The sequence below is a fragment of the Leptinotarsa decemlineata genome, unplaced genomic scaffold, assembly GCF_025532065.1.
Source record: "Leptinotarsa decemlineata unplaced genomic scaffold, Ldec_3_MD MMD2_tig00026282_RagTag_RagTag, whole genome shotgun sequence".
Taxonomy (NCBI): domain Eukaryota; kingdom Metazoa; phylum Arthropoda; class Insecta; order Coleoptera; family Chrysomelidae; genus Leptinotarsa; species Leptinotarsa decemlineata.
In genome coordinates this window covers 14,075,136-14,087,702 of record NW_027412668.1, presented here as the reverse complement: position 1 = coordinate 14,087,702, position 12,567 = coordinate 14,075,136, and the positions used below count along the sequence as shown (strand labels likewise).

General features: G+C 36.0%; 1 protein-coding gene across 2 annotated transcripts in view; it reads left to right on the top strand.

The window, feature by feature from the left end:
• LOC111512187 (tetratricopeptide repeat protein 39C) overlaps positions 1 to 4,038 on the top strand; it is a 29,406-nt gene extending 25,368 nt beyond the window's left edge. For both annotated transcript variants that reach the window (XM_074179856.1, XM_074179857.1), the window contains exons 7-9: positions 1,469 to 1,711; positions 3,634 to 3,854; positions 3,907 to 4,038. In XM_074179856.1, the coding sequence (XP_074035957.1) occupies positions 1,469 to 1,711; positions 3,634 to 3,854; positions 3,907 to 4,020 (578 nt within the window). In that variant the 3' untranslated portion in view covers positions 4,021 to 4,038. The remainder of the gene's footprint in view (positions 1 to 1,468; positions 1,712 to 3,633; positions 3,855 to 3,906) is intronic.
• Positions 4,039 to 12,567: the final 8,529 nt, after the last annotated feature.

Here is a 12,567-nt window from a genome sequence, read left to right as displayed (position 1 = left end):
GTCAACTGAAAACGATATACAGGGTGTAATCAGATAACAATGATAAATCTATAACATCCTCCCCCTTAGTAATTGAATAACCAATTACTACTATTTTATAACATCTAAAATGATGAGTCTTGAAACTGGTCGTCGAAAAATCGTGCCACTACTATTCTTCATATCGACGATCCTGATTTTACCATCTTTGGCAGGATAAACTTCGTTGATAATACCTCTCTGCCAAATATTTCTGGGTCCATTTGGATCTACCATTAAAACAACATCTTCTACACTGACAGATTTTGAATCACCATGCCATTTTGATCTCCTGATCAAACTTGGCAAATACTCTTTTGTCCATCTGAACCAGATGGACAACTGGACGTCAAATTCATATCCCTATCGCTGGTTTCAGTACAGGAGAGTGCAGCATACGACGATGAGATGAGAAAGTGATTAGGAGTCAATGCCTCTGCATCTTCAGAGTCCAACGAAACATATGTTAAAGGCCTAGAATTTAAAATATTTTCGCATTCAATCAAAAAATTTCTCAGAATATGTTCTGGATAGTACTTTAATTTTAAAATTTCTTTTAAAACCTTTTTTATACTTTGAATAAGTCGTTCCCAACATCCTCCCATGTGAGGTGCTAGAGGAGGATTGAAAACCCATTTAATTTTTTTCATTGCATAAAATCGTAGTATTTCATCCTGGTTCAACTTCGTCAGTTCTTGAGATATTTCCTTTTCAGCTCCTTTAAAGTTTTTCCCATTATCACTATATAATTCCTCAGGAAATCCTCTCCGACATCCAAACTGACGAAGTACATTGATAAATGAATTCGTACTCAAATCATGTGCTATTTCAAGATGAATAGCTCGAGTGACCATACAGGTGAAAATAACAGCATATCTTTTTTTCTCGGCTCCTCTTGACTGATACTTCTAAAGGTCCGAAATAGTCAACGCCTGTTTTAATAAAGGCCCTGAAGAGGTGTGACCATCATAGATAATTTCTCCCCAAATAACTTATAAATTGAATGTGCAATCTTTCCAAAATTCGTGGGAAAATCGGAAAATGGAGGTCGATGATTATTTATTTCACTTTTTCCTGCCATTTTTATGAATAGGAGAAACTTTACTGTCACTTTCACTAAATTTGGTACTATAATATGGTATAGGTACTATGTATACTATATGGTATACTATATCTATACCTGATGATTCATGTAAACTGTCAAAACATCAATTGCGCGAGATTATGTATCGGGATTGGAATGCATTATCATTATTATATTCTCTCAATATTTCAGTAGATATATTTCTGAAGGCAATAGGTGTGAAGGGTGTTGGGTATAACAATTTTATTGTCATTCTCAATGTTTTCCGAAAACTATTTAAGTTCGACTTCATTGTTAAGGATATATTCTTGGAGTGGTTCATGATTTCGTTGCAATCAAAAATCTATTTGAAATTTATTTTTTCAGGTGCCTCTGAAAATTTTTTTAGAAGCAGTATTTTTGAAGATTTCAAAGCATTCGGAGTGGGAATTTTGAAGGGAACACCACTAGACCAGTTTTTGACAAAACGATACAAATTCTGTCCTTCTGATTTAGAATTGGCAGAAAAGAAAAAAGTGATCTTCTGGAAATTGCTCATTTTCGAAATGTTATACCTTTGGAATGCCTTACCCAATTGCGATAGCCTTACAATAGATGTTATAAAAAAAGGTAACTACATACATGGACATTCATTGAAGAACAATCGATTATTTTTGAGAAAGTACAATGTACGTAAAGAGTGAACATTCAAATATATTAGACATTAAAAAAATTACACAGCGAATCAAGCTAATCCACAAAACACGTTCAGAAATATTTATTTTCAGAAATTACCTTATTATATCTTATATTTTGTTGAGTATCATTAATAATAATTGACACGCTCGGGTTTCGCTTCGTGTTCTGTGTTTTTCATTCTCATAAGGATTATTTTCAGAACGTTTCGGCAAGGTATCATTTGCTATCTTCTGGTGATGTCTGGAGTTTCACAACTAGACTACCCTAGTTGCAATTGAGTTCTTGTTTGATGGATTTTTTTAAGTACAGAACATAAGCACTACAGGAAAATCCTTGAGGCGCTCTCAGAGCGGTGCTTGTGCAAAAGTAGCGATTCACATCGGATTTGAATCGCTGAAGACTGAGTCCATTTGGAAAAACGTTCTCAAGACATGAGAACAATACTCCAAAGAAGGTCTCATCTGAGCTTTATTATGCATCAAAAGTTGCTGAGGTGTGTACAGTTTTTTGGTTCCAAGCTTTTGAGAAGCAGCTTTTGCAATTCCAGCAACATAATTGAGCCAAGACATATTGGTGTCCATTTTAAACCCCAACAAACTCATCGAAGAAAACCGATGCCTGGGTTTTTGTGGCATTGGTTACATTCACCCCAATTCGAAATCACTTCTAGACTCTCGCTAAGATATGCAACCTCCTCCTGCCGGTGAAGATGTGCCTCCTTAGCCGATGTCCTGGAATCCAAAAGAAATGACGAGACAAGGGAATTTGTGAATAGTTGAAGATTTCAGGTTCTCCGAGGAGTGACATAATAGTAAAATGTCGATGAAATGCTGATGAACACTTGTGAAACCTGCCATTTTGTAGATACGTGTGGCAGATAACCAACGAAAAAACAACAATGAACTCGGCTGATGTCACGCTGAAGCAGAATCATCAGATTTGTGATATTGATGACTTATTTATTTTGTAGAAATTCATCTTCAATTAGATATAGAAATAAAATACTTTGTCTAATTTCCACTTACTCAATGTATTGATATTAATACGATCAAGGTTTTGGTTTTTACACCATACTCAAGTGTTCTAGCACTACTGACCTAAATAGAAATATCGGAGCAATCTACCCATATAGGAAGATCTATACGATATACTGAATTCAGTGAAATTGGACTTTTTTGCTTCTACTTTGGGTGGTTCATCGATTCAAGTTTTGCGTTTGCTGACCTGCTCAGCAAGAGTTCGTTTGCCTCTTGACTCATATTCTGCCCCTGCTGCTCAGGGATTTGGTGCAAGGCAGGTTCATAAGATATCCTGATCTTCAGGAGACGATATGTCGTTTCCTGGCTGCACCACCTAGTCTCCTAGGTTTGCCAACAGAATCAAAAGTTTAAGGACAGAGAAGCTTCTGTTCTTAATGCGATGTTACAGAGTGGATAGTTGGGGAAGTTGGTTCTACTTTCATCTCCTCTGAAGACTCATGATCAGATTCTTTGGTTATTTCGTGGTCTATAAAGGATTCTATAAGAGTCTAGGGCTAGGTTCATTGCGGAAGAGCTCTGTATTATCGTAACACGGCCGTTTTACAACGAGAGGGCTATCTCGAAAGTTCTTTTAGTGACACTGTGTGTCTTACATCCTTTCGGCATGGATACATACCTCAGGATGAGGCCCATGTCCCATATTGAAGAGGACTCTTATAGTTTAGTATTGTACATGCCTGAAGATGCTATTGTATAGTATAAATGCGTGTTGCGGTTGGTAAACTATTATATAAACTATGAACAACTGTTACATCTTTGAACATGATTGAATAATTTGTTCAATAATGCTTTTCATATTCTTTAAAATTTCAGATTGTATTTCGTTAAGAGACCCGAATGATGAACCAATGAAAGGATTGTCAAAATTAATCATTGGATATACTTGCTGCATTCAAAGGTTTTACGGGGAAGCTATGGAGATGTTTAGAGATTGTTTAGAGTTGAGAAAAAATATTTCCCCTATTTCCGATGATGCCCACATATCGGCTTTTTGTCAGTTTGAGCTCGGGTCACTTTTATTGATGAACGAAGAAGTGAGTAATACTATCCCGGTGTTCCCGTTTAATAACCTTCGGTTTTTTTCAGACAAAAGAAGAGGGTATATTGCTTTTGCAGAAGATGACACAGTATACAAAATACGACTTTGACCATAAATTAAATGTCAGAATTTATTCTTTATTAAGACAGTATCATGCATAATAATAATTGAGAAATTCAGACGAAACTTTTATTGAATTAGAAATCAAGATGTTTTTTCGCAAGAATAACTTTCTGGTTCTTACTCTGATAAACCTCACGGTTTTTATAATTGGTCATTTTTCATCTTACAAAATGTTTTAATGATGCAACAGGTAAAAGTTATGAGATTTTATGCGAAAACTGAAATAGTATATATGGAAGGGATTTTGAAAACTGTTGGAATGGAAAATATGTTTTTCATAGGAAATTATCATTTCCATGACTATACTTTCATTTGAAACATGTTTTGATACGTCGAAATTTCTCATATTCCAAATGGTCAAACGTGTGAATTAAAATCATTTATTACGCGAAAATGTTCTTTACTTGGCTTTACTCATTGATAATATGATGCTATTGTATGAAACCTATTTTTGGGTTTTCTGGCCGTGGTCTGCAGGTTTTTATGTCTGACGTTTCGTCTACTACTGCGTTAGACTTTTTCAAAGGCGATGTGGCAACGGTCGCAATACCCGAGCTGGTGCTCTGGTTGCTCCAACGCATAAACTACTACTTCCCCCCCCTGAGTTGAGTGCCCTGAGATAGAATCTTCCCCACACGTTTACTGTGTGCAGAAGCTAGAATCTCGTCTATTCACCCCCACCCATCCTGAGTGGACCTCACCCTGCTGATGGGCACCTCAGCAAGATTGACATCTGACCTACTGCGGTCGAAAGTCAGCCTTTAGGTGCTTGTACTTTCTTCATATCTTATTTTTATTTAACGTGACTTTACTGAATACTAGTGTTTGTCTATGACCTGCAAAACTGCTATTTCCATACTGGGCGCCCTATTTATATCGTTCCTAATTATATTACCTGTTCGTGTTCCGGTACCTTTAAAGACAGATAGCCAGCTTTTATTAATATTCATTGTCTCTTCTTTTCTACTGAAATTATTTCTATGCTTTTGAATCTCTATTGCCTCTCTATATATTTTGGGTACTGTCGAGAATTACCGTGTCTTCGAACTAGATAATGTGGGTAACTTCTCTGTTGATAGCATGTTCGGCCACAGCCGACTTGGTTCGTTTATTCGGAGAGACGGGTCCTTGTACTTTGTTTCGTGGTTCCGATGTGGACCGACCCGCAGCTACACGGAATCCGGTATACCCCTGGTGTTGCCCCAGAGGTTCTCTAGGATCCTTCGCTGACCTAAAACTTAGCCTGATGGTTTAAGCATAGGGATATCTGTATCTGTAGAGTCGGAAGGGTGAGTGTAAGTACACAGCACTTAAGCCACATGTGACCCATTGTAAAGCCTCCCGAGGAGTTGTCTTCCTAGGTCATCGTCCATCCTGTCCTTTCCATGCTGCATAAAGGTGTGTCCACTAGCCCATACTATAGAGATGTTTCCTTAATTGACAGTGGCCAGTCAGAAATCCTACTGTTAAGCGTAGATTTGCCCCAGTCATCGCCAGCTACTTCTTCGGTGACAGCTTCCCAGGGACACCCAGGGTGATTCTGTCAAGATTGCATCCTTTGATTCCATCCCATCTCTTCAGGGATTGAACATGTGTGTAACATTTGTCTAGTTCCGCAATTGTCGAAGTCATCAGGCCGTAGGTGCCACTGGATCCTAAAATTCTTAGTTCAGCCGCTTCCTTGGCTAAAGGGTCGGCAATGCGATTATCTTTACTCCTGTCGTGCCCTTTAACCCACCTCAGCATAATGTTATTATCTACCGAGGGTTTATTAAACACAAACCTGGGTTCAGTTGCATCGCTGGTTGCCTGCAGCAGAGGTTGCGCCGTAAGCGCTTCTCGCCATAGGCTTAGCCTCAATTGACCCATTCCTATTTCGAGGTTCACACCAGCCGTGCGCAATCGTGACATGGGCATTAACGCAATCTCATTAACGTACAAGTCCAGAGGGGTCAGACCCGTAAATAATTCCTTTGCCGCGGTTGGTGTTGTTCTCATGGCTCCTGTAATGTTTAAACAAGTCAGTTGCTGTATTTGATATAATTTTCGGATGGCCGTTGCTTGTAGAACTTTCGGTCCCCATGCCATGGCACCGTACGTTAACATAGGTCTTATTATTGCAGTGAAGATCCAGGAGACCACACGGGGTGAGAGATCTCATGCGCGTCCCACTGTCCTCTGACATTGCTCATAAGCCATATTATGCTCTTTTTGCTCTACTCTGTAGGTGGGAGTTCCATGTTAGCTTCCTGTCGAGGATAGTACCAAGATATTCCACCTCTTCAGATAAGTTCAGTTTGCTTTTGAAGATTTCCGGAGGTTTTAAGCCCGATAAATTTCTTTTCCTGGTGAAAAGAACCATCTCAGTCTTCTTGGAATTGATCGACAGTGAAAGAATAGGGATAATTTCAAAAGAAACGAAAAGAAAATAAATAATTATGAGAGCTGCCTATATGTTCTTAGAAGTACACGAACACAAACATGTAGTACAATTAAGAAGAATATAAATGAAAATGTATTTGAAAATGTTAGCTGTAGATGAGACGACAGGCATAAAAACCTGCAAACCACAGTCAGAAGACCCGGATAATAGTCTTCATCTCCGGTCATGAAAGTTTACATTCATCGATGGAAATATTAATGTTAAAATTACTAAAACTGCCTAAACTATTTTATCTCTTCTTGTATTCTCGAAAGTATTCAGAAGTGGTATTAATACCTGTTGATCTCAAAATCGTTGTCTGTTTAATATTAAAATAACACTCTATCTCGAGATTTTCACCGGGCAGTTTACAAAACCGCAACACGTGTTTCACCAGTATGAAAACGCTCGAGGAAGCTTTTGTAAAGCGAAATAGGTGTTGCGATTTTTTGAACTGTTCAGTTAAATTATCACAATGAAATTTCACTTGAATAAGTTATGGATTTTCATCAAGTATGGGTCAATACCATCACATGCGCGTCTGTATCCTTTCTTTGCTGAATAGAAAAACGACAAGGATATCATCAGAATAACCACAAATAAATCTCTGAAATGCCAGGATTTTCAAATTTTTTAACGTCTTACGGTTGATTTTTCCATTTGTCAGTCTATATGATTTTCGGTCTAGATGAAATGTTTTTTATCTGTGTAGAATACATTAAATTCTCAATGATTGTTTATGAAATATTCATTTTGAAATTATTGATGTTTTGTCTGAGAGGGATTTTTTTAAACGGAATAATTCTTACCAAAAATCAACAAACCATTGTAAGTGATGAAATACGTAAAGTACCACGATAAACTCGTTCGCAAGTTCATTCAATTGATTTAAATTATCTGAGAAATTTAATTTTCAGAAAACTGTGAATAATGCACTTTTCACTATGTTTTGAGAAAACCAAGAATACATAAAAACTGATTCAAAAAGAATCGATACGGTTACAACTTTACGAATTTTTACAGAATGAAACAAATTTTGAGTTAAATGCTCATGAATGATTGACAGAAAATATCGAAAATTGAATTTGAAAAGAATTATCATTATGAATGCTTAAACGAGTATATCGAAATCTACTTCAAAACAATATTGTACGCTGAAAGAAGGCTAACTTTATGGTCAGTGTTTATGTACACATAATGACTGACACATTTTTATTTTGTTATTGTATTATTCAAAAAACGATAATAATAACGTTATTTTTTTTTCAAATACCATGAATGTTTATAATAGGGAATATATATTGTAATCAATGAATGAAATTATAAACTCAAGATATATGAAAATACTCTTTTATAATTTATATTCAACTGTAAAATAACTAGACATACGTATTTTAAGCACCCAATTATGAACGTATAATGTTTCTTGGGACAATAAGGGTAATCATAATAAAAAAAATTATATAACAATCATATGAATCAGATATAGATACTGCCTGTTTCCAATATTGAATTGTTGCAAAATTGATAAAATATGTGTTCGATATAATGATGTATTAGAGAGATATAATTTCAGAAATTGTTTCTAATTGAATGGGTGTAAGTTTCTTTTTTGTGAGTTCATCCGTCCGTTGTTGTATCCCCAACCCAATTTGGAATTGATTGTAAAAACATAAATTAAAATATTTTCAGTAAGTGGTATTGGACTTTTGATATATTCTTACCCAAAATATCATTGATTTTCATGATACAATCTGTCTAGCAGACAATGAACTTTTGAATAATGATTTATTGAGATGATAACTATTTAAAACTCATAATTATCGTTGAAGACTCCTTTATGGGATTTGATGTGATGTGGAAATTTCGAAACCGTTTCCATCTGTAACGAGGGGTACTATTTTTATTTCGAGAATAGCAAATAATAAACATTTCTTAATGAAAATTCCTTCATTGTTTTTCGAAATATTCCCCATGATATTCAATACATTTTTGCATTCGTTCAATCCACTTGTCAAAGCAGTTTTTCCACTCCTCTTGAGACACCTCCAAAACATGGCTTTTGAATGCTTCAACTGCTTCTACGGCGCTAGTTAATCGTTGACCATGCAGTTTACCTTTGATATTCGGGAACGAGAAAAAGACATTGGGTGCCAAATCAGGATTGTACGGAGAATCAGTCATCAATTCGATGTTTTAACTGCCCAAAAATTCACCTGTTTAACGAGATGTGTGAGAGCTCGCATTGTCATGATGGGGAATGATTCGTTTTGAAGACTTCCAGCAAAAAATGATCGTGTATCACTCAGAATTGACCGTTCTACGATGCTCAAGCGGCTCAGTGGCCACATGGCCCATTCGGCCGAAGAAACAGGCGACCATTTGCTTCGCTGTGCTTCTCCAACGAGCAAATTTTGTTGGATGTAGCTCGTCTTGGATTACCCACACGGTCGATTGCTGATTCGTTTCCGGCTCATATCCATATATCCATAATTTGTAACGTGTCACGATTTTATACAATTCTTTTGAAGCACCACTGTTAAACTTTTTAATCATCTTCTTACACCACTTGACGCGAGCCTTTTTTTGAGCGATTGATAAGTTGTGGGATATCCAACGAGAATATTTTTTTACAACCAAGTGTTTATGCAAAATTGAATGTATTTAAGTGGAACTAATATGCAAGAATGCCTCTATCTCACAATATATCACATTCAGATCTTGCATTATCATCGAAGTATGGATGTTTTGTGGCACAACAACCGATTTTAGACGACCTTCATGGAATTCGTCGGCAATCGAACTAGACCACAATTGAATTCACTATACCAGCGATATACTGTGGTTTTTGATGGTGCTTTATCGCCATACAAAGAACTGAGTTCATCGTCACATTCTTGTTGAGATATCCCATGTCGAAAGTTGTGAAAAACAATCCAACGAAAACCTTCTCTTGAAATTATATTTTTTGGTCAAATTGACTTTCTCAATACACTGTAAACAAAACAAATATTACTTGTACATCAGAACTTGAGTATGTTCATGCTGAAAAATGTCAAATTGCATTATATTGTTGCCACTTTTTACCTATTGACATTAGTGTTGCCAGTTCCCGAAATATAAATAGTTCCTCAACGTAAAGTATAATTACAAACTTTTTAGTTTTTAATTTTATGAAGTATTGAGTTCTCCACAGAAAAGTCTTTTGAATAATATATCTCGGTCAAGTTTCAAGTTCTCATTTTAAATTCGGTATGACAATTTTTTTCAAGATATTGACTACTGTGAGCTAAAACGCATCAGTTTTATGAATCCAAATAAGCACTTTCCTAATCACCAGATGAAGACGCCAACTTGGTTGGTGAAACACGCATCGAGAAGAGTCTTGAAATTCTGGTGATTTGGAAAAGTGCTTGTTTTTGATTAATTCTACGTCAGAAGTTCCAGTTTCACCTTTCATTACTTTTATATTTTTTTGCTGTTTGATTCATTATCCGAGCTCAGTGTGGCAGGAGAGTTAGCGTAACGCCAAAACAGTGGGAAGAGAATCGCACAGTCGCTTGCGCATGGTAACCTCTCGCCACGACAGCAATCGGTTTTATGTGCGGCTATCAAAAATGTATTTTCCTGGTAAAAGTGCCTAAACTGTGTCAATAGATATAGGTCCAGATGAAATAGTTGAGTTAAACGGTACAGCGAATATAATTTGGAGTCTTGTATATAATTAGGTGTCATTTTTCATTCACTAGGGTTGGTTAAAGAGTATTTGAGCCGTGGATATTTTTCTCTAATGAATATTAGAGATGAGACTTTTTTCTAGTAGCCTATGACTATGAATTATCACAGTTACTTTTATAATAATTGTACATATATGGTATTTATTATAAACTTAGGTTTCGTAGATATGACAGAAACAGTGTACACAGCGTATACATTTTGTATAGATTCTAGTGAAATTTTCGATTATCATATTCGAGTGATAACTGGTCTAGAGTCGAAACTTAAACATCATTGGTTTCAAAACTAGGTATCAGATACGGTGATGTTTCTTTTTTTTGGCCGCAAATGAATAACGGGTGAGTTGGCTTACTGGTCAGGATGACATTCAGTAATTCATTTGTACAGATCCAAAACAGCATTAAAATTTTACACCATCATGAAAATCAACAGCAATATTTTTTTTCGCCTTGTCTCAAATATTCTCTTGGTTTTCTCTTTTTTTGTGATTTCTGATTTTCGTATTCACCATAAATAAATTCAATCGTTACGTTTCTCCTGGGTTCATATCTATTGATACACTACTGAATGAGACATTTTTCGCCTAATAAAGATCAGTGCTAGATAATTACTCATGGATCACCTATTGTTTTTTCGAAGTACTTGCTGACTCAATTATTTTCCATAACTCAAAAAGTTTTGTATTGAAAATACCTGGAGTGCTTGAAAATTTATTTCAAAGATGAGGTGATATATAAACGAGGTGGGTCAGAGAGAGCCACTGAGTGAGAAATAATGAAACTCAAATAACTCGGGAAACACGGGAAACTCGGGATACTAGAAAAGATAGCCGACAATGAAGATGTATTGTCGGACAGCTCTGAAAAAGCGGAGATTGAACACTTTATGAAGTGCTGTGAGAACAAAAAATGTGGAGTAAAAGTTTGTATAAACTGTTTCGCGATTTATCATAAACGTTGTGCGAAAAGGAACCAACAATTGAAGGTTTTATCGGAAAACAAAGTGATATGCTGTGAAAAAACCGAGATCATACAAAATCAAAAGCGAAGCAACGAGAGTGAAAAAGAAGTGCTGCTGCTAGAAATCAGGTATTTGAAAGAATGACTAGAAGAAACAAGAGACAAAAACAATATATTGAACATCAATAACAGTTTATTGCTAGATAAAATGGCGATATTAGAAAAAATAATAGAAGAAGTCATAAACCAGAGGAGAGTAATAAAGGCGCAAAAAACGTAAACATAAACAATTCGCATGCCGGACGAGGAACGTCACATGAAAGTAACCCAGATACAGAAAGCTGGAATAAAATAAACTCAACATCAATGCATAGTCCTAATGTCCAACGAAGTGATTAAGTACCTCGCAAGCAGGTACTTAATCACTTTTTCACCTAAAAAAAATACCACAGAAGCCAACCTATGGACATATTGCCGCCAAAACAAGCTTAAACAATAACAATCCAAACAGTGGACCCATAACCTAAAATAATCCAAACGACAACAATGATAATTTCGTGGAAGTCAAATATCGAAAACGAAACAAACAAAAGAGAGTATACAAAAAGAATATTGGCACAGGTCCTAGCGATGATATTTCCGAGTTCTCAGGACCAGAGCGAAAAGTATGATTTTATTTATACAGAGTGAAGAGGGCTGCAACAGAAGAAAAGATAAAAGACTATATCACCAATAAACCAGGTTATGATAATGAAGTAAATGTGAAAGAGATCCCAACCATAGAAGATCGACTACGAAGATATGTAGTGACAGCACCACTATCGAAAAAGGATGAAATGTACAAACCGGACTTCTGGCCAAGCGGAGTAGGTATTAGAAGATTTGATTTCACAAATCACAAAGATTTTCTGAACCAACTAGGTGGATATTTTTTATAGAAAATGGAACACAGGAGGCCCGGCAGAGCAATGTTCTGTTGAATCTGGAACCGTATGATTCAAAGGAATATTTTGAATTGAATCACTAAAATTATTGTTTTTTACTTTGACGTCTTTTCTTTCAATGTTTGTATGTACTATTGTTGTATATATGAATGTTTATATGAAATAAAGAATATATTATTATTATTAACACACCCATCTTGATAAATGGAAGTGTTTTTTCTACTTCTTGAGAGCCATCTGACTTGTCTCCAAATAATACTGCAGCATCATGGGCTCATTGTCTATTTTTTTTATGACACCCGTTCCAACAGCATTATGCCTTGTACTAGTTTGTACAAGTCCCTTGCTGAACATAAACATCTGGACATAAACATTAAAATATTACAAGAATTGAATATTTTTGTTCGTCTCTAAATGAACTCACTGAACAGAATGGCAACCCTGTGTAATTTCAATTATAATGAATAAGTGAAAAAAGACTCCTTGGACGCCGTCTTCAGTTTGTTTCGCCTGTCAATGGAA